Below are 27,136 nucleotides of genomic sequence, written 5' to 3'. Positions count from 1 at the left end.
AATCCACTATTCAGACTGCCAGAAAAGACTGATAGAAATCCAATGGAAATTATTGACCTTGCCCGAGAAATGATTATACAACACATTCCAGATTCCTATCACCTGGTTTCACCCAACCATTAGCAAATGTTCACAGTGGTGGACATGTCTTGAAAAGTGAAGAATGTCATTTTCATACAGAATACTTTCAGGTTCTTGTTCAATAATCACACCAGACTGTAATCTACCATGGTGTGTTTTTGATCAGATGAAATGTAGGGGAGCAGTTCCCAGATACACTTTAAAAAGACCCCCCCTCCCCCCCAAGTATATAAACACTGCTGATTATTTAATTATTCTTTTCTGTAGCATAACTCCATAAAGTGCAATGGATCTCAAAGCTTGAGTACAGTTTGGTCTGGTTAGAGATGCCATCCTACTGTTTTGTATCGGCCAGGTTATGCCTTCTGTGGAAGGACAACGAGGGGGTGGGGGTGGGGGAGTGTCTCAGTAATAGTTTAGTTAGGCCCGTCCACATTCTAGTGACCAGTGCAGTACCTGTTCAGCAACATGCAACCAAAAGCAGAGGTTGTATTTTGCTCTGTCCCTGGCCATGTCCATGGACTGTACATTTTGCCGCTACAGGCAGGGGCACCAACTAAGGCAAGTCCACAAATGGACAACATTCCCCATCCAGTGCTTCCGCTTTCAAAAGGCAAATCATAGGCGCACATCAATTTCACAACCTTCACGAGAGGGAGACAGCACTTCAGTAAATGATGTACCAGGCTACCTTAAATGCCAGTTTTAATTTCTATCTGTACATTAGGCACGGCATAAAAATACTACAATATTGAGCCAAATGCAGACAACAGCAAAATTTATACAGGTCTTCAGAATAAAAGATTTCACCAACTCTTCCCATTTATGTCTTATTCAAGTAAATAGTCATTATTTGCAGCAAAATGCTGAATCTTTTGTCACCCCCCCCCCCAAAGAAAATTAGACTAATTTATTTTTAATTAATTGCAGGTAATTTCTAAAAGCACAAGTTCTCTGGGAGGGGAGGGGGGAGATGAAAAACAGCTAAATCTTTCACAGATGTTTTCCCAACACAAATGAATATAAGTGTGTTAACTCAACAATGTATTTACAGAAGCATTCCCCTTCCTTTGTGCAGTGATATTGGATGTATAAAGTTACCCCTCTCCTCCAGTGAAATGACATTCACATGAAAAATGGCAAGCGATGGCCAATCAGTAGTTGTACGACTTGGATATAGTCCTGTCCTTTGAAAAATGAGCTTCACAGCTTAAACTTCACTCTGCACCAGATTCTAAATATCATGACATATTAATAACACTGGCTAAACGTTTACAAACTCTTGTTAAGAAAAATAAATGGAGGACTTGATCTTTACTTTTTAATTGAAGGAAGAGGTTTGGTTTCTCTTGCTACATATATTTTACATTTCATCTGAAAAGTAACGATCAAGACAGCATGTGAATGTGTGTGTGTGTGTTTGTATGTATATCCATGTATGGATAAAGCTTTCGAAAAAAAAGTCAAGAATTCAGTTACTAACACAGCATTTCAGTTTTCAGTATCAGCATAACTGGATTGTACGGAACCAAGTTTGTATACACTGTATGCACCTCGATTCATTTTATTTCTTCAAAGTCACCTTCAATTACGCAACTCAAAAAAAAAACAAAAAACGTGCTCCGAAACAGACTGATCATTTAAAAGTCACTGTTTTTCAAAGCTGTTCCAGTCATTGCTTAGGATGTCGTTTCCCCCCCCCCCCCCCTCCCCTCCCCACCCCTACTATTTACCACTTTAAATATATAAACAGAGAACGAGGATTATTCAGCAAGGTTTTCCTTGGGAGACAAGCAGGCTGCTTTTGACAAAACAGTGACTGGCACAGAATGGGTCAAAGAAAAAAAAAACAGGGAAGCCAAAGAAAAACACACTCAGGAAGCTTGTGCTGATCAATTATTCAACCAGCCGAGGGACTGAAATAATCAAACTCTTAAACATGTTGCATAAAATTAGGTTTTATGCAGCCTAATATTACTGATTGGTCAGTCTATTGCTAAAATAGAAGGTCGTTATGTGCCTGACGAACATTTATTCCAAGTGTTACCATCTTTTTTTTCTTTTGAGGACCAAAGACAAGAATCAAAATTTTTTTTTTTAATATACTATTAGAAACATTGCGAATCTCATTGCGTTGGCCGAGTGCACGCTCCACTGCTTCCAGTCCCACTTGCATGTGGTCTGAATCTTCCCTCTCGGGTCTGGTGGAGGTCTCAGCACGCTGCAAGATGGAGCGCCGCACGTCCCGGGACGTCCCGCCCCGCGTGGCTTCTTCACGGGCACCGCCGAGGGAAGGTGCCCCCCGCTGCGGAGACAAAAAAACATCACAAGGGCATGCAAGGAGCAGGGGCAGCTCGCTCTTGGGCTGACAAAACGTGGGCCCACCTGCAGTGGAACTGGTGCCCAACAACCTAGGAGCTGCACCTGCCCGCGTCAGTCAGCAGACTTGTCATTGGCACAAGCCAAGGGACCAGGCAATGGATCGCAAATGCTCTTGCCCTTCCTCGCCTGCAGACGAGACCGGCCTTCTCTCCAAGCATGAGACCCCCACCTGCGTGCCCAACATGCTTCTGGAGGTCTGACACTTTACAACATGTCTGCACGTGTCGGCCTTGCAATGCTTTCAATGAAGGCAGAGACGTTTCCCAGTTGCCTTGAGCCTCTTGTCTCTCTGCCAGTGACTGGTACAGAAGTAAAACTGCAATTTAAAAACACAAAATCGCAAAGGTTTTTTTTAAAGAAGCTACAGTCTAAGACTGTATTTGTAATTATTTTTTGCTACGATATGTTTTTCTCTGTGTAAAAGTAAGTGGTCGTCTCGTTCCACGTGAGGCTTTTTTTAGTGCACGGTCAACTTTTGGCGTGCTGGAGTTTTGTAATGACCCTGTAGTGAAATGTCAACCTCAACTTATCTTTGACCTCGCACAGCAGGTCAACTTTGGAGAAAGCAGGTGAAAGAATCAGATAGGAACCAGAAGGGAGGACACAAAAGACATGTAGGTGACCTAAAAGCACCACGCTGAACGCATGCCACTGCTCATTGAGCAAGGGTCAGAGATGAGCGAGTTTCACGAAACCCCCCCTATACTGAAGGGTCACATTTGTCGGCGGCTTTCCACGTTCAATACCGCGGGGGCATGTAAGGTCGTTTAGGGGCGGAGGCAAAAGGGGGGCTTCCAAAGGACAGGGCAGGCCGCTTCCCACTCTGAAATGTTTCCCTTGGCCTGTAGGACCCTCTGAATTCTCTGTGGTAGAACCTACCAGAGCCACCGTAGTCTTGCTGGGCTCCGAAAGGAGGCCCATAGTAATCGCGCGGAGAGCGCTGCACTGGGGGGCGGGAGGACAAGCTGAGGAAATCTCTCGGGGGGCAGGGGAGCAAGCCAAGGAGTTCTCGAGGTGGTCCGGCCAACGGGCCCAGTAGGTCCCGCGGGGAACCAGGTAGAGGACCAAGGAGGTCCTGCGGTAGGGGGACTAGTTGCTCCCTGGGCGGTGGTCCAGGGGGTGGCGGGCCATGATGGTCGCGGGGCGGGGGGCCAGGAGGGGGGATGGGAGGGGGCCCCAGATGGTCGCGGGGCGGGGGACCGGGAGGCGGCCCCAGGTGGTCCAGAGGAGGGGGGCCAGGAGGGGGCACTGGGGGGGGTCCCAGGTGATCCCTCGGAGGTGGACCGGGTCCAAAGCGGTCAGGAGGCGGGCCGGAGGGTGGGGCAATGTGGTCGACGGAGGTCGCGGGTGGTGGCGGCCCCACGTGGTCTCTCGGCGGCCCGATGTTCTCGTGGGAGGAACCAGGCGGTGGCCCACTGTGGTCCTGAGAAGAACCAGGGAAGGAGCCGTGGTCTCGGTGGGAGCCCGACGAGCCGCTCATGTGGTCCTGGGACGGGACAGGAGGGCCCAAGCGGTCAGGCGGAGGCCCCGGGGGCCTGACTGGAGGAGGCCCGATGTGGTCCTGTGGAGGCGGTCTGGGTGGGTGGCCAATGTGGTCCCGGCTGGGGACCGGCGGAGGGCCGTGGTGATCGTGCCTCGAGGAGGGGCGGTGTCCAATCTGCTGGCCCTGCCTGTCGAAGGGGTTGCCGAAGCTGTTGGGCCTGTAGCCGCTCGGCGTGTCAGTGAACTGGTGCCTGCGGTCTTCAAACTGGCTTCTGAAGCTGGGGGGGACGCCCTGGGCCATCTCAGAGGCTTCGATGGAGGAGGAATCGTCGTCAAAGTCTGAGATGCTTTCGCTCGGTTCAAACCAGCTGCCCCGGGACCCCCCTCTCCCATGGCTCATGCTGCCCCTGCCCGACCCACGGCTGGAGTCCAGGGTCTGGATGGGCTCGCCGATCATTACCCTCCCAACCGACAGGGTACTGGAACCTAGCGTCTCTATGGGGGCTCCCTTCTCCTCCATGTTCTCTGGTAAGTCGGACGTGGAGATACGAGTCTCAATACAGTGCTGCTCCCCCTCGGTGCTCTCCGCCATCCCAGACTGAGCGAACATGGGCGGGTTCCCCTTGTCGCCCGGGCCCCCCGATGCAGCGGGACTGACGGGGCTCTCCAGGGGCTTGTCGTCGGCCGGTCTGCGAGAGGCGTTCTTCAACATGTTCTTGAACTCGATGGTGGAGGTGGAGGAGACGGGCGAGCCCAGAGTCACGGCCTTGTCAATGGCTGAGCCAGGCATGCGGCTGAAGGGACCGGGTGCGGCACTTTGCGAAGAGGGAGATGGTCGGGAGAGGGGGGAAGACAGCGAGTCGGGAAACCCTTTCTGCAGTGGCCCTGAATGCGACATGTCTGAGAAGGTGGACTGCAGCATGATATTGTTGGAGTCGGAGCGAAAGAACTGATTGTTCTGACCTGGCGAGGGAAGGTTCTCAAGGTCAATATCCTGATCATCCTCCCTATACCCCTTGCTGCTATTTGGCCTACTGCCATAGACCTCCTGCTTTTTAAGGATGGATTTCATGGGCTTGGAGAACACAGACTTCAGGCGACTGTAGCTGTCAGAGATAGACTGGTACTCATTGGGATTCTGCATCTGATCACCTGGTTTGTTTGGCTTGAGGATAGATTTTGCGGGCTGTTTCAACAAATTGGAGACCGAAGAAAGCGGCGGTCCGGCGAAATCGAAATCAGTACAGGATTCACCCGCGTAAAACTGTTCTTGGGGAGAGGCTCTGCGGGGGGAAGATTCTTCCCACATCTCGGAGGATTTATAAGAGGAAGAGAATGAACTCCTTCCACGATTATATGAAGCATCGCTTTGGTAAGGCACTGTACTGGAGATCTCTGAGTAACCAGAATCTATGTTTTGTGTCATGGAAAGTGGGGGGGAGATTGTGCTACTGGTTGAAGAGGAGGGCGGACTGATGAGCTTAGACAGCAAGGACATTGGATCAATAGTGCCTGTTGATGCTGGCTTGTCCATGATCTCATCCTGGGTTGGAGTGCCACCGCGCTCGTCTCTGACCGGCGTTCCGTCCTGGTTGTCCAGAATGGAACTGCTGGGATTGCGAGTCCCCTCGGAAGGCTGCAAGAGACTCTTGGAGTCACTCGAGCCCAAATTGCTCAGGAGGGGGATATTCAGATCCAAGGCCTTAAAGCCCGGATTGACCTTCAGAAAGTTGTGGATTTTCAACTCCAGACTCGACGGCGAGGGTGGCCGCACTTTGGTTTCTGCCGCCACTGCCTCTGCGGATGCCTTCTCTCTGGCCGAGCTTCCTCTTGACGAAGACGCGGTGGCGTTGCGAAGGGAACCTTCGTGTACGTTAGCGCTGGCCGGCGGCTTCAAGCTCGTGTTGGGCACAGCAGGACTATGGTTTACCGGGGCAGAGTTCACTGAGGAGGCAGAGGAAACTTCAGAGGCGGGTGAATTGGGAGAGCAACCAATAAGCCCTTGAATCGTAGGCTGGGCGCTGGAATTAACGGGAGCGTTTTTGTCCAATGGACTGGTGACGTTTGCCGCTGTGGGGGTAGAAATGCTTTGATTTGCACTGCTGGATGGGACAGAAGTATTCCCTGTCACACTCTGAAGTAGCGATGAGAGACCTAATGAGAGAAAACAAAATGTCAGATTTTTTGGTTGACCAGTTTGCACTCTGGGTAACAAAACAAGGGAGGAGAGAGGAACGGTTTACAGAGAATAAGCTGCATTATAAATTCCTCTCTGCAATCTACGAATAACCAGAATCTAGTTTAATTTAGTTTATTGTCAGGAGCACCGAGCATGGAAAGAGGGGGAGGAGGGAGATTGTGCTACTATTTAGCCCCTTTTCCTCTAAACCTGTCCAATCCATGGTAGACACAAAATGCTGGAGTAACTCAGCGGGTCAGGCAGCATCTGTGGAGAACATGGATAGGTGACGTTTCACAGAGTGCTGGAGTAACTCAGCGGGTCAGGCAGCATCTGTGGAGAGAAGGAATGGGTGACGTATCGGGTCGAGATCCTTCTTCAGACTAATGAGTCTCGACCTAAAACTGATGAGACCGATGAAGGGTCTCGACCCGAAACGTCACCCGTTCCTTCTCTCCCAAGATGCTACCTGACCCGCTGAGTTACTCCAGCATTTTGTGTCTATCTTCAATTTTAACCAGCATCTGTAGTTTTTTTCCTACACTGTCCAATCCATGTACCTGTCTAATTGTTTCTTAAACGTCGCTATAGTTGCTCAACTGTCTCCTCCTCAGGTTCTGATGAAATCTTTCCCCATTCATCTTAAACGTCCGTCCGCTGGTCATACTTGTAGCGGCATGTATGAAATATGAACAGTGGCGCAGCTATACGCCGCTACAAGTATGGCCAGCGGATGTCAGTTTAAGGTGAAGGGGGAAAGATTTCATCAGAACCTGAGGAGGAGACAGTTGAGGCAGGGACTATAGCAATGTTTAAGAAACAATTAGATAGGTACATGGATTGGACAGTGTAGGAAAAAGACTACAGATGCTGGTTAAAATTGAAGGTAGACACAAAATGCTGGAGTAAATCAGCGGGTCAGGCAGCATCTTGGGAGAGAAGGAATGGGTGACGTTTCGGGTCGAGACCTTTCATCGGTCTCATCAGTTTTAGGTCGAGACTCATCAGTCTGAAGAAGGGTCTCGACCCGATACGTCACCCATTCCTTCTCTCCTGAGATGCTGAGCTGCTGCCTCACAGCGCCAGAGACCCGGATTCAATCCTGACTAGGGGTGCCGTCTGTAAAGACTGTGTACGTTCTCCCCGTGACCTGCGTGGGTTTTGTCCGAGATGCTCGGTTTCCTCCCACACTCCAAAGATGTACAGGTTTGTGTGTTAATTGGCCTGGTGTAAATGTACAACTGTCCTATCATATCATATCATATCATATATATACAGCCGGAAACAGGCCTTTTCGGCCCTCCAAGTCCGTGCCGCCCAGTGATCCCCGCACATTAACACTATCCTACACCCACTAGGGACAATTTTTACATTTACCCAGCCAATTAACCTACATACCTGTCCTTAGTGTGAGTGGGGTAGTGTTAGGCGTGTGGGGATCGCTGGTCGGTGGGCCCAAAGTGCCTGTTTCCGCGCCGCGTCTCTGAGCGAAACTAAACTAACCAGCTGCAAGCAGAGGTAGGATCAGGGTCCCTTCGGTCCGTCTTCAGCTTTACCTTGCAGTGCTGGAGCAGAAGGGCCCTGGGTCTTGCTGAGTGCCGACAGGATGCTCTCCGTAGTTAGCTCCCCCTTTGACAGGGTGCTCGTCAGGGGATTGGGAGGCACCGGAGACGGCTTCTGAACGGGGGCCTTTTGGCCAACGCTGAGCTGCAGCCCGGGGGAAGCTGCCGACGTTACAGCAAGCACCGGCGTTTGGCCAAGCACGGGGCTGACTGCAGAGGGCAAGAAAGAGAAACCTGACAAGTTCAGTAACAAGACAATCTGTAAACGGAAAGGAGCAACAATCAGAACACTTCAACAAGATTCCAATTCTTCAAGAGAGCAACAAATCGGAATATTCAACCGTGCAATTTAATGAAAATCATCACCACCCGAATCTACTGATACTTGCTCAGATACCTGGTTGCCCTCTTGCTCCTGGGCTAGCAGACGAGGTAGACTTACACACGGGAGGCACAAGACCCTGGGTCTGATCCCACAATCACAGTTCCCGGCAGGGCTCAATGGACAGCACCTTGTGGAGTGGGACGTAGAGGGATTGACTTCCACACCTGTGTTCTCCAACAGCAAGACTCGGGGAAGCCGAACAGTGTCAGGTCGGCTTGGCTCACCCAGCAGATTGGTGCCACTAATCAGTACAGTTGGCAGAACACGGGAACAAAGGTGCATGCAATCCCCTCCCTCCACGCTGCTCTGAAACCCATCTCCCACCCCTCACAACTCGACCCTACACCGAGACACAGCCCGATTTGGAAGAGTGAATTTGATCGTGTTTTTTTTGTTGCTTTAAACAGGTTAAATGCATAGAACACAATATTTGCTAAACATATTTTTCTATCAATTCTATCCACAGCCCTGGAATGCTGGCCTTTTCTCTTAAACCACATTCTGTAAAACAATAGGAAGAACAAAATAAGTTTTCTTATATGTTTTGGGTCATAGTGCATAGTGCAACAATTGTTTGGAGTTCTAACCAAACCTAGAATGATGGAAAGTTGCACAGTCTACCACAGTCACAAACATTTTGCACAAATGCACAGTTACCTGATAGTCTATATCTCCTTGAAGTATTTTATCATCTTCATCACAGTTCAATCTTTGAGTCATGATCAAATTTGGAAACTGTGCTCCATACACCCAGGTCCAAATCATTAATACACATTGGGTATGGTCCCAATAGGAAATGGGGACATCCATTCCCTCCAGTTTGAAACATGCTTTCACTACAAGTCTCATTTTCAATTTTTCAAATCTATTGTTGTCGAGACCATGATGGCAAGTATAAAACCTGGGAAGTAAACTCGGTTGCTCGACACTTTTAACTCCCCCTCCCATTCCCACACTGACCTTTCTGTCCTGGGCCTCCTCCATTGTCAGAGTGAGGCCCAGCACAAATTGGAGGAATATTTCGCTTGGGCAGCTCACACCCCAGCGGTATGAACATTGACTTTTCCAAGTAACCCTTGCTTTCCCTCTCCCTCTCTCTCTCTCCATCCTTCCCACTTCTCCGACTACATTATATCTCTGTTTGCTTTGTTGTTACCTTCTCCCAACTAACAATGATCTATTCTACATGTTCCTTGATCTCCATCCTCTTTGTCCTGTTTTCACACCTTACACTTCCTTATCTATGTACCTCCCTCTCGCCTGATATCAGTCTGAAGAAGGTTCTCGACCCCGAAACATCACCCATTCCTTCTCTCCAGAGATGCTGCCTGACCCGCTGAGTTACACATCAGTCTGAAGAAGGGTCTCGACCCGAAACGTCACCCATTCCTTCTCTCCAGAGATGCTGCCTGGCCCGCTGAGTTACTCCAGCATTTTGTGCCTAACCTGGGAAGATACCCGCCTGGACTAGGCGATGTACCACGTCTCGGTGCAGATAACCTTTTTAGCATTGTCCATCTACTTTTCCCCATCCAGATTCTTCATGACACCTTCCTTTACAGAGACTTCAACACAGCCATTTCCTCTGGACTATTACAAAGTACTCATATTAGCACCTGATACATTCCTGGTGTTGGAGTACATTTCTTTTTTGGTCTCTAAGTCCCATTTTCTTCTTCCAATCTTCTTTGCTGTTCACATGCCAACAGAATACTTTGGAATTCATTTTATTTTTGTTGACTTTCTTTAGTCATGCTTTCTTTGCCTCCTCTTCTTTCCTTTACTACTTTCTTTCTGCAATTAATTTAATTTCATGAGGATAGAACACTCACTGGAATTGTTACCTGGATGGTAGATTAATTCGCCAGTAACCAAAAGCTTCACTTCAAAAGATTCTCTCATTTCCCCTTCCGCAAAATAATGACAGACCAGAAACACATTTAATGAAGAGAGCACAATAGACAAAGGCAATTTGCTTCTTGGTTGGAGTCTGAATCCTATTAGGAAAATTAATCATGTTGGAAGGCAACCTTTAAATCTGCTCATATTTTTAGAATGAGTTTAGTTCAGTCAGAATGTCCCCATAAAAGCTCCCGACTCTAACATCATTAAATTAATGAAATGTTACTGAACAGGGTCTTTTTAAAGTTAAGGAAAGTTTCACAGATATTTTATAATTCCACCTTACATCCACATACAATTTAGTTCAACACACATTCTGCAAGTGTAATTCAAACGTTCTTATTTTACACATTTAGAAGGCAACAGTGTTTATATGCTTTGTTAAGGCTTTTAAATTGGGGGAAAAAAACATGCAAAGAGTTTTTTTAAAATCAATTAATCTTATCGACTGGACTCAACATTATATCTTTATGCAATATAATCCACGTTGGAGTACAGCTGTTGGGTTTTGAGGCATCTAGAGCTGTTCAATGCAAACACAATTCAGAGCTGGCTTTGGACTTCAATGAGGAAATACACACCCCTTTGACCATTCGTCCATAACTTGCTGTCACGAATACCTCAGTCTTTCATGTCCTCAGAGATTGCTTCTAATCCAGGTTCCTTTTCAGAATCCTTAGGCTTCTATTCATCTAGCTTCTTTACCCAAAAATAGAGGCGAATAGAAACCCTGTCACAAATCATCACGCCTGCATTATCGAATATTATTTGTCATGAGAAGCAATACGGCGAGAATTAAGATACTTTTTAAGAAGTCAATCCAGTTTGCGTTAGAATAGATGTATTTTGTACCAAATGCACCACATTATTTATCTTATATATGGTCAACAATACCTTTAATCTAGTTGTAGCGTGATTTTCTCTCCCCCCCAACATTTATTGTGTGATAAAATCACCAAACTGGTTATCTCACATGTTCTCCGATGAGCAACTGTTTAAAATATATATAATTCAGGATTGATTATACGCTACACCCAAGTTACAACGATCCACATGTCGCAAGAGATAAAAGGCACAATTTGGAAATCAGTCCTTTTTTGTAAACAGCAATCGAACCTTAAATATGAGAAGATTTAGGGAAAATTTCAAATTCTAACACAAGCAGTTCATAGCATTATTTAGCCGTCTCATTTAATTAAAATGCTCCCTCATATGCCCATAAAACGACAAATGCAGCCATCAATGACAGCACAGGTGTGTGACAATTTCCCTTATTAATCTTTCTGCGCACTCCCTTGAAGATGAGCAGCTTGGTAACGATTATTTCCTGACTGACAAATAAATTTACTGTATCAGAACAAGAAGGAATTTCACTCCCAAACTCTATATTTATATGGCACGACACATTATCGCAAAAAAAGTTTCTCCAGATTAAAATAACGGTCATATTGCACAGAACACCTGACAACAACAATAAGACGTAAATGAATGAGACTAGTTTTTTTTTGTTGACTAAATATAAAACGAGAAAAGGACACAAGATCAACCCACATTTCTTCAGGTAATACCATGCTATGTTCATCGTGTAAGAAAAAAACTGCAGATGCTGGTTTAAATCGAAGGTAGACACAAAATGGTGGAGTAACTCAGCGGGTCAGGCAGCATCTCTGGGGAGAAGGAATGGGTGACATTTCGGGTCAAAACCCTTTTTCAGTCTGAAGAAGGGTCTCGACCCGAAACGTCACCCATTCCTTCTCTCTCTCGAGACGCTGCCTGACCCCTGAGTTACTCCAGCATTTTGTGTCCACCATGGTATGTTCATTGACAGCTGTGATAATCCTGTTTTGGCTGCACTTTGACTCAAAGCACAAATGTGATGTTAATGTACCATTTATTCACCACTGCATCCGCTGGTATCAGGTGCTTACGACCCAAAATGGTTCTTAAAAGCACAAACTTCATTTGCAGGTCAGCTGGAAACAAAACAAAGCTGGCTGACAGACCTTTTTCAAATTAAACTGAACACTAATTAATTATCAAAACCTCTTTGCCAAGGATGAAAACATTAAAGTGTGCAAGCGGTCCCGGTGAACATGTGTGGAGGTATCTCCATGGAGGCTGTGCCTGGCAAAGCCTCTGTGTCTCACCTGTGTTCTTCATGGCCGTCGTCAGGCTGCTGAGGATGGAACTGATCTTGCCCAAGTCGATGTTGGCCAGGTTTGGGAGGCCCAGGGGTGGTGTGATGGAGCTGCTGCTCTTTGCCTGTGTGCTCTCAGCCTGGGTGGACAACTTCTCAGGTTGTGGGCTTGGACTCGCAATCGGTATGCTTGGACTGGATTCCTCCTTCTTCTCCTCTCTTTCCACTGCTGGAGAGCAAAAATTAAACAAGAAAACAGAAAGTTCAAATAGGGTAGGAGACAAACTGCAGATGCTGGTTTAAATCGAAGGTGGGCACAAAATGCTGCAGTAACTCAGCGGGTCAGACAGCATCTCAGGAGAGAAGGAATGCGTGACGTTTCGGGTCGAGACCCTTCTTCAGAATAAAGAAGACACAAAATGCTGGAGTAACTCAACGGGTCAGGCAGCATCTCGGGAGAGAAGGAATGGGTGACGTTTCGGGTCGAGACCCTTCTTCAGTCTGAAGAAGGGTCTCGACCCGAAACGTCACCCATTCCTTCTCTCCAGAGATGCTGCCTGACACGCTGAGTTACTCCAGCATTTTGTGTCTACCAAAGTTCAAATTGAGATATGTTATGACTGTCCACGATTGATTTATTTGCAAATATCTTCCATCCTGTTCTGTTGGGTTTAACATCCAACGTGTGCTGAGATATACAAGCATTAAATTGTCATTTCATTTTTCATTGACTCCATCTACACCTCACGCTGCCTCGGCAAGGCCAGCAGCGTAATCCAGGACCAGTCTCACCTTGGCCACTCCCTCTTCTCCCCTCTCCCATCGGGCAAGAGGTACAGAAGTGTGAAAACGCACACCTCCAGATTCAGGGACAGTTTCTTCCCGGCTGTAATCAGGCAACTGGACTCTCACCCAACTAGGGCGAGGTCCTTACCTCCCATCTACCTCTTTGGAGACCTCCAAATTATCTTTAATCAGACATTACTGGACTTTCTTATCTTGCACTAAACATTATATCCTTTATCTGTACACTGTGGATGGCTTGATTGTAATCATATATAGTCTTTGCGCTGATTGGATAGCTTCTCACTGTACCTGGTACACTTGACAATAATAGACTAAACGATTAGAACCACTTCTACCTTTGCCAAGAATAAACAATCTCAATGCTTCAGACTGTCAATTGAACCATTCCTTCTCATTCCATCAATGGTGATGAGCTTAGTCATTCCAATGAAGGCTTCAATAGACAATAGGTGCAGGAGGAGGCCATTCGGCCCTTCGAGCCAGCACCGCCATTCAATGTGATCATGGCTGATCATTCTCAATCAGTACCCCGTTCCTGCCTTCTCCCCATACCCCCTGACTCCGCTATCCTTAAGAGCTCTATCCAGCTCTCTCTTGAATGCACTCAGAGAATTGGCCTCCACTGCCTTCTGAGGCAGAGAATTCCACAGATTCACAACTCTCTGACTGAAAAAGTTTTTCCTCATCTCAGTTCTAAATGGCCTACCCCTTATTCTTAAACTGTGGCCCCTTGTTCTGGACTCCCCCAACATTGGGAACATGTTTCCTGCCTCTAACGTGTCCAACCCCTTAATAATCTTATACGTTTCGATAAGATCTCCTCTCATCCTTCTAAATTCCAGTGTATACAAGCCTCCAGATGACAAGGAGTTTAGCATGAGCAATGAGCTGGAGTGTCCATGAGAAATTGTAGTAGATTGGGTGTCACACGATTTGAAGGCAAATGCATCCGTGGTTTGATCTCAGTCGCAAACACTGCAAAGATTTTGTTGCAGAAAAGCCCTGGGTGGGTTGAAGGGCACCACCATAAGACTTCTGTCTGTTATGCATGTTCAGGATTATCATTTCAGTCGAATAACTTACTGGCAATTAAGAGTTGTGTGGAAACCGCTGAGCTCTTCCAGCCAGTCATGTCTCAGTCCAGACTCTGTGGCTGTCACGCAAGCAAAACCCTGGGCCTGATCCCAGTTCCAAATTGTCAAATGATCGAGCACCCAGACTAAATACTATCTGATCCCTCAACCCAACTGAAAACATAGTCTGGGTGAGGGAGCTGATATGTTCAGTCTGGGAAACTCAACTCGCACCAACCTGCCTGATGAAGAAAGCCTCGAGAACAGTCTAATTAATCGCAACCAATAAAGGGAACATTTTTTAACTGAAACCTTGATGTTAAACAAACAATAAAGTCCTACCACAAACTATTTAATAAAACTAAAATAACATGGGCATAGATGAGATCATTAAAAGAATTATCAAACACTAGAGATGGAAGGAAATACACAAATATTGCAGTAACTCAGCGGGTCAGGCAGCATCTGTGGAGAACATGGATAGGTGACGTTTCACAGAGTGCTGGAGTAACTCAGCGGGTCAGGCAGCGTCTCTGGAGAACGTGGATAGGTGACGTTTCACAGAGTGCTGGAGTAACTCAGCGGGTCAGGCAGTATCTCTGGAGAACATGGATAGGTGACGTTTCAGAGTGCTGGAGTAATTCAGCGGGTCAGGCAGCATCTGTGGAGAACATGGATAGGTGACGTTTCACAGAGTGCTGGAGTAACTCAGCGGGTCAGGCAGTATCTCTGGTGAACATGCATAGATGACATTTCAGGTCGGGACCCTTCGTTAGATGCAAACTAAGCAATCTCAACTAATTTTCTAGGGGTAAAGAATTCAATATTGCTGCTGTTGTCCACACTGTTGACTAGACTGCATGGAATGATGTGAACAACTCAAATATCAACTACAGAGGACATTGTAGCACTGGAGATTATTATGTAGAAAATATATGGATGCAACTACAACATACAGAAAAGTTACAAGTTTTAACTTTCTCATAGTTGCAGCCTGACCGCGAGTATTTAATCCCTGGGATACAGCTACCGAACAAGATAAAACGGATAAGAATCTTTCAAGAAAGAACCAAACACGCCAGAGACCCGTGTCCGATCCTGACTACGGGCGCTGTTTGTATGTTCACCATGTGACCGCGTTTTCTCCGGGTGCTCCGGTTTCCTACCACACTAAAAGCATACAGGTTTGTAGGTTAATCAGCCCTCTGTAAATTTACTTTTAGTTTTAGAGACACAGCGCAAAATCAGGCCCTGTCGGCCCACCGGGTCCGCACTAACCAGCGATCCCCGCACATTAACACTATCCTGTCGCCACAAGGGACAATTTTTACATTTACCAAGCCAATTAACCTACAAACCTGTACGTCTTTGGAGTGTGGGAGGATCTCGGAGAAAACCCACGCAGGTCACGGGGAGAATGTACAAACTCCGTACAGACAGTTTGAATTCCTCCTCATCTCCTTCCTAAAGGAACATCCTTTAATTCTGAGGCTATAAACCTCTGGTCTTAGACACACCCACTAGTGGAAACATCCTCTCCACATCCACTCTATCCAGGCCGCTAACTATTCAAAGTGTTGAGCACTGTCGAGCAGTAATTGAGCAGGCAGCTTACCATTGACTCCATCTGCTTCTCACGCTGCCTCGGCGAAGCCAGTAGCATAATCAAAGACCAGTCTCCCCCCCCCCCCCCCGGTCACTCCCTCTCCCCTCTCCCAACAGGCCAGAGGTACAGAAGTGTGAAAACACACACCTCCAGATTCAGAGACAGTTTCTTCCCAGCTGTTATCAGGCAACTGAACCGTCCTCTCACCAACTAGAGAGCAGTCTTGACCTACCATCTTCTTCATTGGAAACCATCAAACTATCTTTAATTGGACTTTACTGGACTTTTACCTTGCATTAAACGTTATTCCCGATATCCTATATCTGTACACTGTGGACGGCTTCATTGTAATCATGTCCACTCTTTTCGCTGACTGGATATCACACAACATGGATGGAACCCGGGTCTCCGGCGCTGCATTCGCTGTAAGGCGCCAACTCTACTGCCGCCCAGTATAAATTGTCCTAGTGCGTAGCATCGGACTAGTGTACCAGTGATTGATGGTCGTCGGGGACGTGGTGGGCAGAAGGGCCCGTTTCCACGGTGTATCTCTAAACTAATCTAACAATTATTGCAAAGTCTGGTACCTATTATGTTTGTTGCTCCGGCAGCCTCGTCGTCTGAAAGCTCCATGTCCTCCACGTCACAGTTATCACCGGAAGCTTCCGGTGTTGGCGGCCTAGGGCTCTCTTCTGGCTTCTTGGCCGGCTCTGGGACAGCCTCCTCCACAGGCCTGACGGGGGACTCCGAGCCCGTGGGTGACGGAGCATCCATGCACGGAGAGGGAATGGGCGACTCGTCCGGGTCTGGAAGGGTCGTTTTCAGCTGGTCCAGCTTCTTCTTCAAGTTATTGACTCTGTTGGCAAATGTCTTGTACGCCTACAAGAAAAGAATCGATAGCAACAGAGGCAAACGATGAAACAAAGTGGGTTTAAAACAACGCTCTCTCCCCCCCCCCCCCCCCATTGGCCCAGTTTTCCTCTGAAGCAACTACAAAAATTAGATTAGAAGCCAGTAACAAGCTTGTAGGTTTGCAGCAGCATAGAAAGAAATAAAGAAGAGATTAATGGTGTTTGTGGGACAATACCCCAGTGCAGCGGGTAGAGCTGCTGCCTCACAGCGCCGGAGACCCGGGTTCCATCCTGACTACGGGTGCTGTCTGTAAGGAGTTTGTACTTTATCCCCGTGACCCACGTGGGTTTCCTCCCACACTCCAAAGACATACAGGTTTGTAGGTTAATTGGTTTGGCATAAGTGTAAATCGTCCCTGGTGTGTGAAGAACAGTGTTAATGTGCGGGGATCGCTGGTCGGCGCGGACTCGGACCCGCTCTGTACCTCTAAACTAAACCTAAACTGAATTGTCCACCTCATTAAAAAGGAAACCAATGTGCAGGGACAGGACGAGAAGTAACAGATTCAGGTTAATCTGAGGGTGGTCACATTTAAACAGCAATGGTCACACTGACTATTTTGATAATTAAAATTTGGTTAGAAAGACTATCTGTGCATCATTGAGAATGATCAGCCATGATCACATTGAATGGCAGTGCTGGCTCGAAGGGCTGAATGGCCTCCTCCTGCACCTATTGTCTATTGTCTATAACAATGTGCATAGACAATAGGTGCAGGAGGAGGCCATTCGGCCCTTCGAGCCAGCACCGCCATTCAATGTGATCATGGCTGATCATTCTCAATCAGTACCCCGTTCCTGCCTTCTCCCCATACCCCCTGACTCCGCTATCCTCAAGAGCTCTATCCAGCTCTCTCTTGAATGCATTCAGAGAATTGGCCTCCACTGCCTTCTGAGGCAGAGAATTCCACAGATTCACAACTCTGCACGTTCTGCATAGTGGCAAGATCTCTTGGTTTATGTAATATTTCATAATATTATGAAATATTACATGAAAAGACAATCCCAATTACACCAAACTGCAGAGTTTGATTTAGTTAAGTTTAATATTGTCAACTGTACCGAGGTGCAGTGAAAAGCTTTTTGTTGTGTGATATCCAGTCAGCGAAAAGAGTGGACATGATTACAATGAAGCCGTCCACAGTGTACAGATATAGGATATTGGGAATAACGTTTAATGCAAGGTAAAAGTCCAGTAAAATCCAATTAAAGATAGTTTGATGGTTTCCAATGAAGAAGATGGTAGGTCAAGACTGCTCTCTAGTTGGTGAGAGGACGGTTCAGTTGCCTGATAACAGCCGGGAAGAAACTGTCTCTGAATCTGGAGGTGTGCGTCTCCACACTTCTGTAGCTCTGGCCTGTTGGGAGAGGGGAGAGGGAGTGACCGGGGGGGGGGGGGGGGGAGACTGGTCTTTGATTATGCTACTGGCTTCGCTGAGGCAGCGTGAGAAGCAGATGGAGTCAATGGTAAGCAGCCTGCTCAATTACTGCTCGACAGTGCTCAACATTTTGAATAGTGAGCGGCCTGGGTAGAGTGGATGTGGAGAGGATGTTTCCACTAGTGGGCGAGTCTAAGACCAGAGGTTTATAGCCTCAGAATAAAAGGACGTTCCTTTAGGAAGGAGATGAGGAGGAATTCATTTAGTCAGAGCGTGATGAATGTGGAATTCATTGCCGCAGAAGGCTGTGGAGGCCGTCAATGGACATTTTTAAGGCAGAGATAGATTTTTGATTAGTATGGGTGTCAGGGGTTATGGAGAGAATGAGTTTGGGATGGAGAGATAGATCAGCCATGATTGAATGGCGTGGTAGACTCGGTAGGCCGAATGGCCTAATTCTGCTCCTATCACTTATGAACACGTGACAACTATACAACAAAAGCAAAAAGATGTTGAGAAGTTTGGGGATAGTTTATGAAGTATTCCCAACACAAAGACTGGCAGGAATGTCAAATATTCATCAAGTATGCAACTCAATCGCCGCTATCAATGGATTGCTTTATTTAGTTTAGTTTGGAGAGACGGCACGGAAACAGGCCCTTCGGCCCACCGAGTCCGCGCCGACCAGCGATCCCCGCACATAAACACTATCCTACACACACTAGGGGCAATTTACAATTTATACCAAGCTAATTAGCCTACAAACCTGTAGGTCTTTGGAGTGTGGATGGAAACAGAAGATAGACAATAGGTGCAGGAGGAGGCCATTCGGCCCTTCGAGCCAGCACCTCCATTCAATGTGATCATGGCTGATCATTCTCAATCAGTACCCCGTTCCAGCCTTCTCCCCATACCCCCTGACTCCGCTATCCTTAAGAGCTCTATCTAGCTCGCTCTTGAATGCATTCAGAGAATTGGCCTCCACTGCCTTCTGAGGCAGAGAATTCCACAGATTCACAACTCTCTGACTGAAAAAGCTTCTCCTCATCTCAGTTCTAAATGGCCTACCCCTTATTCTTAAACTGTGGTCCCTTGTTCTGGACTCCCCCAACATTGGGAACATGTTTCCTGCCTCTAACGTGTCCAACCCCTTAATAATCTTATATGTTTTGATAAGATCTCAGAGAAAACCCACGGGGCGAACGTGCAAACTCTGTACAGACAGCACCCGGGGATCTGGCGCTGCGGGTCAGCAACTCTACCGCTGCCACCCAATCTGACGTTGTTGTCCATAATGATACAAGGTTAAGAAACTTTAAAATAAGGATGAGCCAGGTTTTGCAAAAAGTCTGACAGATTATAGAGAGATCAAGTTAGCATGATGAGAAACCGACCAACAGTAAATAACGTTGCTTCACGATACACACGTGTTGGAAATCCCATAAAATTTGGCATGAGATCTCGCCAGGAATCTGACACGATGCTTACATTTGCTACAATCTTCACCTCCTTGTACTGAGCCTCGTAGAAGATTTCCGCGTTTTCCAGAGCTTCGATTAAAGGTGGGGTCTTATTCACTTCCCTCTCGAGCTCTGCACAGAAATCTTCCAATTTGGAACTGGATTCCTCAAAATCTTTGGAGAAACGTTTCCCCCCAGCACGATCTGCAGAACAAAAATAACACAGCCCATTCAGCAAGCGTTTTCCCTGTACAAATTACTCAGTTGATCAACGTCACATCATGGCCGGCTTTACGAAGGACGGGATGAATGAGCCAAGAAGCGTTTGACGGCACTGGGCCTGTACTCGCTGGAGTTTAGAAGGATGAAGGGGGATCTCATTTAAACTTACCGAATAGTGAAAGGCCTGGATAGAGTGGATGTGGAGAGGATGTTTCCACTGGTGGGAGAGTTTAGGACCAGAGGTCATAGCCTCAGAATTAAAGGACGTTCCTTTCGGAAGTCAAGGAGGATTTTTTTTAGTCACGCGAGGGTGGTGAATCTGTGGAATTCATTGTCACAGAAGGCTGTGGAGGCCAAATCGATTGATATTTGTAATGCACAGATAGATTCTTGATCAGTACGGGTGTCAGGGGTTATGGGGAGAAGGCAGGAGAATGGGGTTAGGAGGGAGAGATAGCGGCAGAGTAGACTTTGATCGGCCGAATGGTCTAATTCTGCTCCTATCACTTATGAACATGAAGATAAAAAGATATATTCATTCTGAAATCAATGTGGAGAGCAAGTTGAATGTTCAGATCAGATTACAGATCAATAGGACAGATGACTTTTGACTAACAATGCATAACAAATATCATTTTAAATATCATTAAAAAATAAAGTGAAAGTCAAAGCATCTACACATCAGGTACCACTGTATTTAACTATATAAATTACATGCAAATTTAGCTGCACTTGTGCATATTTCTGGGCAGTAACCCACACTCATTTTTAGTCCAGCATATTTAAATCTTTACCCATGCTTTTTTAGTTTAGTTTAGAGATACAGCGCGGAAACAGGTCCACTCAGCCCACCGGGTCTGCACCGCCCAGCGATCCCCGCACACTAACACTATCCTACACCCACGAGGGACAATTTTTACATCTACCAAGCCAATTAATCTACAAACCTGCACGTCTTTGGAGTGTGGAAGGAACCCGGAGATCTCAAGGGGCCACAGTTTAAGAATAAGGGGGAGGCCATTTAGAACTGAGACGAGGAAAAACTTTTTCAGTCAGAGAGTTGTGAATCTGTGGAATTCTCTGCCTCAGAAGGCAGCGGAGGCCAATTCTCTGAATGCATTGAAGAGAGAGCTGGATAGAGCTCTTAAGGATAGCGGGGTCAGGGGGTATGGGGAGAAGGCAGGAACGGGGTACTGATTGAGAATGATCAGCCATGATCACATTGAATGGCGGTGCTGGCTCGAAGGGCCGAATGGCCTCCTCCTGCACCCACTGCCTATTGTCTATCTCGGAGAAAACCCACGTAGGTCACGGGAAGAATGTACAAACTCCGTACAGACGGCACCCGTAGTCGGGATAGAACCCGGGTCTCCGGCGCTGCATTCGCTGTAAGGCAGCAACTCTACCGCTGCGCCACCGTGCCGTTTTTGTGATTGTTGGAATGATTTCACTTGGAAAAGACCCAGCTAGTAGAGATATCTGGAAACAATGCTTTGTAACTGCAGGGTCTTCAACTGTTTTTCAGAAGAAGCACTGTCATTGTAAGTTGCTCTCACGTGGTGGCACCACATCTCACGGAACAAACTAACTCACATCAGTCTGAAGAAGGGTCTCGACCCAAAAGGGTCATCTGTCCATGTTCTCCACAGATGCTGGCTGACCGGCTGAGTTACTCCAGCACTCTGCGTCCTTGTTTGTAAACCAGCATCTGCAAGTCCTTGTTTCTACAAACAGAAATCCTATCCAATGGCCCCGATTTGCGTAAATGTTTTGGCTTGTAGACGCTTTCCGCAGCTCTGAACTTACATAAGGCCAAGACCATCTCAGAGCTGAACAGCAAGGTCCAGGGGAGGTACTATCACAATGTTTAATAAACATTTGGACAGGTACATGGATGGGAAAGGTTTAGAGGGATATGGGCCAAAATGCAGGCAGATGGGACTAGTGTATCTGGGGCTTGTTGGCTGGTGTGGGCAGGTGGGACTAGTGCAGATGGGACATGTTGGTTGGTGTGGGCAAGTGGGACTAGTGCAGATGGGGCATGTTGGTCGGTGTGGGCAGGTGGGACTAGTGTAGATGGGGCATGTTGGTCGGTGTGGGCAGGTGGGACTAGTGTAGATGGGACATGTTGGTCGGTGTGGGCAGGTGGGACTAGTGTAGAGGGGCATGTTGGCCGGTGTGGGCAGGTGGGACTAGTGCAGATGGGACATGTTGGCCGGTGTGGGCAGGTGGGACTAGTGTAGCTGGGGCATGTTGGTCGGTGTGGGCAGGTGGGACTAGTGTAGATGGAGCATATTGGTCGGTGTGGGCAGGTCGGGCCGAAGGGCCCGTTTCCATGCTATGGGACTGACTGCACCAGAATAACAACACCGCAAAACTCCACTGTAAACTTCTGACAGGGAGCAAAGCCCCTTCCCCAGCTTTAATCGGGCTTGACCTTTCTGTAAACGTCATTCCCTTTATCCTATATCTGTACACTGTGGACGGCTCTGTTGTAATCACTTAATCAAAGGGCAAAATGGCCTACTCCTGCACCTATTTTCTATGTTTGTCTTTCCGCTGACAGGATAGCATGCAACAGCAGCTTTTCATTGTACACATGACAATACCTAAACTAAACAAAACTAACTTAGCTCCACCCGACGCTAAGATTTTGTCAATGCATCTGATATCCGACTTTCAGAACACTTAACAACAAAAACAAATAAATAATTGTGTGCATGTATGTATATATGTCTATATGTATATATGTCTATACACAAAATGCTGGAGTAACTCAGCAGGTCAGGCAGCATCTCAGGAGAGAAGGAATGGGTGACGTTTCGGGTCGAGACCCTTCTTCTCGACCCGAAACGTCACCCATTCCTTCTCTCCTGAGATGCTGCCTGACCTGCTGAGTTACTCCAGCATTTTGTGAATAAATACCTTCGATTTGTACCAGCATCTGCAGTTATATTCTTATATATGTCGATATATACACACACACATGTGCATGTATATACACATGCACACACATACAGGCAGATATACACACGCACTGAGATGCTGCCTGACCTGCTGAGTTACTCCAGCACTTTGTGAATAAATACCTTCGATTTGTACAAGCATCTGCAGTTATTTTCTTATATATATGTCTATATATACGCACACACGTGCACGTATATACACATGCACACACATACAGGCAGATATACACACGCACTGAGATGCTGCTTGACCTGCTGAGTTACTCCAGCATTTTGTGAATAAATACCTTTGATTTGTACCAGCATCTGCAGTTATTTTCTTACACACCATATATACACACACACATATATACACATATATACACACACATATATATATATATACACACACATGCATTGTCTGAAGAAGTTTCTAGACCTGAAATGTTACTCATTCCTTCACGTATCTCCTGGAATAATACTGGCAAATCTCAGGATTTTTTTAGCTCCACTGCTGGATTTCCTACAGAGCCCAGAAGCCGCACAGTCGGGACAGAGTGTTCGAGATTTCCACTGTGACATGGTCCAACAGTGTACAAACCAGTGCAAATGTCAGGGTCATGTCAAAGAAAACGTACATACAAGAAAATGCAGAGTTCACACCTCCCTCCACACAGCCAATATTTTGCAGGTATACCTACTGTTCAGAGCTGTACCTTTTAATCGTTTCAAGGTCTCTGTACTGCACACATCCACGCGGAGGCTCCCAAGCTGTTTCTCTTTGAACTCTCGCTCGTCCTCAGCTTGTTTGTATGTTCCCAGCTGATCAATCAGAGCTGGAGGCTGCAATGGGAGACATGATCACAAAGTCAACTCCAACACATATCCCCTCGATTCTAAAGCACCCTTCCTGAGGGTCATTCATGCCAATGAGTGCTGCAACACATATTAGTCAATAGACAATAGGTGCAGGAGGAGGCCATTCGGCCCTTCGAGCCAGCACCGCCATTCAATGTGATCATGGCTGATTATTCTCAATCAGTACCCCGTTCCTGCCTTCTCCCCATACCCCCTGACTCCGCTATCATTAAGAGCTCTATCTAGCTCTCTCTTGAATGCATTCAGAGAATTGGCCTCCACTGCCTTCTGAGGCAGAGAATTCCACAGATTCACAACTCTCTGACTGAAAAAGTTTTTCCTCATCTCAGTTCTAAATGGCCTGCTCCTTATTCTTAAACTGTGGCCACTTGTTCTGGACTCCCCCAACATTGGGAACATGTTTCCTGCCTCTAACGTGTCCAACCCCTTAATAATCTTATACATTTCGATAAGATCTCCTCTCATCCTTCTAAATTCCAGTGTATACAAGCCTAGTCGCTCCAGTCTTTCAACATATGACAGTCCCGCCATTCCGGGAATTAATCTAGTAAACCTACGCTGCACGCCCTCAATAGCAAGAATATCCTTCCTCAAATTTGGAGACCAAAACTGCACACAGTACTCCAGGTGCGGTCTCACTAGGGCTCTGTACAACTGCAGAAGGACCTCTTTGCTCCTATACTCAACTCCTCTTGTTATGAAGGCCAACATTCCATTGGCTTTCTTCACTGCCTGCTGTACCTGCATGCTTCCTTTCAGTGACTGATGCACTAGGACACCCAGATCTCATTGTACGTCCCCTTTTCCTAACTTGACACTAACTAGTCTTTAGTCAGAGGGTGATGAATCTGTGGATTTCATTTCCACAGACGGCTGTGGCAGCCAAGTCAATGGATATTCTTAAAGCAGAGATAGATTTTTGATTGATTAGTACGGGTGTCAGGGGAGAAGGCAGGAGAATGGGGTTAAGAGGGAGAGATGGATCAGCCATAATTGAATGTCGGGGTTGACTTGATGGGCTGAATGGCCTAATTCTGCTCCTATCACTTATGACCTTATAACACACACACATATTTCATATTCAGTAGTGTAAATGTGGCAGGGCAATGAGATACATGCAAGGAATTGCAAGGCTTATGGGTAAATGACTGGATAAAGGGGGGGACTAAACTTACTTTGCTCGATCTGCAAGATGTGGCTCAGTGTGGGAACACTCCCACTGAATCTCTAGCTCACAAGATCAAGACTCATGCCAGCAAATTGGCTCACTGCATTCTCGCTGCAGTATCGGGAAGTACTGCACTGTAAATTGTGCCATTTTCCACATAATGTGGATAAGTGTGAGGTTATCCACTTTGGTGGTAAGAATAGGAAGGCAGAGTATTATCTGAATGGTGTCAAGTTAGGAAAAGGGGACGTACAACGAGATCTGGGTGTCCTAGTGCATCAGTCACTGAAAGGAAGCATGCAGGTACAGCAGGCAGTGAAGAAAGCCAATGGAATGTTGGCCTTCATAACAAGAGGAGTTGAGTATAGGAGCAAAGAGGTCCTTCTGCAGTTGTACAGGGCCCTAGTGAGACCATACCTGGAGTACTGTGTGCAGTTTTGGTCTCCAAATTTGAGGAAGGATATTCTTGCAATTGAGGGCGTGCAGCGTAGGTTTACTAGGTTAATTCCCGGAATGGCGGGACTATCATATGTTGAAAGACTGGAGCGACTAGGCTTCTATACACTGGAATTTAGAAGGGTGAGAGGAGATCTTATCGGAACATATAAGATTATTAAGGGGTTGGACACGTTAGAGGCAGGAAACATGTTCCCAATGTTGGGGGAGTCCAGAACAAGGGGCCACAGTTTAAGAATAAGGGGTAGGCCATTTAGAACTGAGATGAAGAAAAACTTTTTCAGTCAGAGAGTTGTGAATCTGTGGAATTCTCTGCCTCAGAAGGCAGTGGAGGCCAATTCTCTGAATGCATTCAAGAGAGAGCAAGATAGAGCTCTTAAAGATAGCGGAGTCAGGGGGTATGGGGAGAAGGCAGGAACGGGGTACTGATTGAGAATGATCAGCCATGATCACGTTGAATGGATAAGTGTGGCCGAAGGGCCGAATGGCCTCCTCCTGCACCTATTGTCTATAATTTACTTGCCTGCTCTTGGGTGCAGGCAAAAGACCTCAGTGATATTTCTGATGAGCAGGGAGGTCATTATAAAACAAAAAGACAGACACAAAATAGCTGGAGTAACTCAGCCGGACAGGCAGCATCTCTGGAGAGAAGGAACGGGTGACGTTTCGGGTCGAGAACCTTCTTCTGACTTTCCGAAGGGCCTCGAACCCGAAAACGTCACCCAAACTGAAGATGGGACTCGACCCGAAGCATCACCTATTCCTTCTCTCCAGAGATGCTGCCTGTCCTGCTGGGTTACTCCACCATTTTGTATCTATCTTCGGTGTAAACCAGCATCTGCAGTTTCTTCCTACCCATTATAAAACAACATGGTCAGGTGGACGATTACATTCACATTGTGAAGATTTAAAGGCACTAAATAAATGCAGGTTGTTGTTGTGCAGGTGGGATTCGGAGAACACAATGCTTAACAGTGCTTTTATTGTCACCTGTGTGAAGTGCAAACGCATAGTGAAATTCTATTCTTACAGTTCAGTAGAGTATTGCCATACCCAAGCACATCCCCGATTAGCAATGTATAGAAATATTCTACTGAAGAAGGCAGCTTCTCTGGAGAGAAGGAATCGGTGACGTTTCGGGTTGAGATCTTTCTTCTGACTGTCTGGAGAAGGGTCCCGACCCGAACGTCACCCATTCCTTCTCTCCAGAGACGCTGCCCGTCCCGCTGAGTTACTCCAGCCTTTTGTGTCTATCCAATGCGCCTTTAAGCATCCAGTGCATGCTTTAGGCATTATGAGCGGTGCCCATTCCAGGCGAGCCCCAGGCTGTTGCAGGGTATCCAGCCTGGACGTGCGGCCGACCTGTAAACTGACGTCCCACTCCTCTCCTCTCCTCTCCTCGCCCGCCCACCCACCCTTGTGCAACGGTGCTCTCTGCAATCCACTGCAAACAGTGACGATCGAGGCATGCGCACTTCAGTATAACCTCAAATGACAGATGTAATAACCGTAGAACCCAACTCCCAGCAACTAGAGAGGTGGGAAGTAGAAAACAAAAATTAAAACACTCACCCTGAATTCAGCAAGTATCTTGGACTTCACGACAACTCTTGTTTTATTGCTCACTGTGAGGGAAAGAAAGAGAGATTTCATCAGCTCTGCATACCGCAGCTCCATAGGAGCAATTATACATCGGTGTGATTAATGTTTTACTAATTTGTAACAACGAGCACCCACAATACTGTAAAACAAGTGTCTCTCAAAGATGTCTCCAGTGAATATCACTAACAACTACAAAAAAAAAAGAGCATATGGACACAGAACTCAAAACTGAAAGAGTAATAAAGGAATGAAGCAGTTAGGTCTCAGGGCTCAGCTGTGATTCTCACTGACTGTAGCAGTCCGTGTTACCTGAACCATAAGCAGACAGTACTCTGTGACGCTGCGATGTAACCGTTGAAGCAGTGCCCGCAGAAGCTCTCAGGTGCAAGTGAGCGGGCGGAGCAGGACGCGTCCTGCAAATGCCCCACCGGGTTACGACGGAAGAAGAAAAACAGACCCAGATCCTGCTGCAACTTCTGGAGCGGCCTGGATGAAAGTCGATTCTGGCACCACGGTCA

The 27,136-nt window shown here is 46.9% G+C and overlaps 1 protein-coding gene across 2 annotated transcripts in view; it reads right to left on the bottom strand.

The window, feature by feature from the left end:
- Positions 1–361: 361 nt before the first annotated feature.
- The window catches only part of LOC144612293 (regulation of nuclear pre-mRNA domain-containing protein 2-like), a 56,178-nt gene continuing 29,403 nt past the window's right edge, over positions 362–27,136 (bottom strand). The window contains exons 5-11 of one of the 2 annotated variants that reach the window (XM_078431865.1): positions 26,589–26,641; positions 23,215–23,356; positions 19,375–19,550; positions 16,184–16,475; positions 12,121–12,339; positions 7,681–7,896; positions 362–6,099 (exon numbers count right to left, since the gene is read on the bottom strand). In XM_078431865.1, the coding sequence (XP_078287991.1) occupies positions 3,203–6,099; positions 7,681–7,896; positions 12,121–12,339; positions 16,184–16,475; positions 19,375–19,550; positions 23,215–23,356; positions 26,589–26,641 (3,995 nt within the window). In that variant the 3' untranslated portion in view covers positions 362–3,202. The remainder of the gene's footprint in view (positions 6,100–7,680; positions 7,897–12,120; positions 12,340–16,183; positions 16,476–19,374; positions 19,551–23,214; positions 23,357–26,588; positions 26,642–27,136) is intronic. The other variant, XM_078431866.1, reaches the window with a different exon arrangement.

The sequence above is a fragment of the Rhinoraja longicauda genome, chromosome 44, assembly GCF_053455715.1.
Source record: "Rhinoraja longicauda isolate Sanriku21f chromosome 44, sRhiLon1.1, whole genome shotgun sequence".
NCBI lineage: Eukaryota > Metazoa > Chordata > Chondrichthyes > Rajiformes > Arhynchobatidae > Rhinoraja > Rhinoraja longicauda.
The sequence above is the reverse complement of the archived record's forward strand: the minus strand, read 5'-3'. Positions and strand labels throughout refer to the sequence as shown.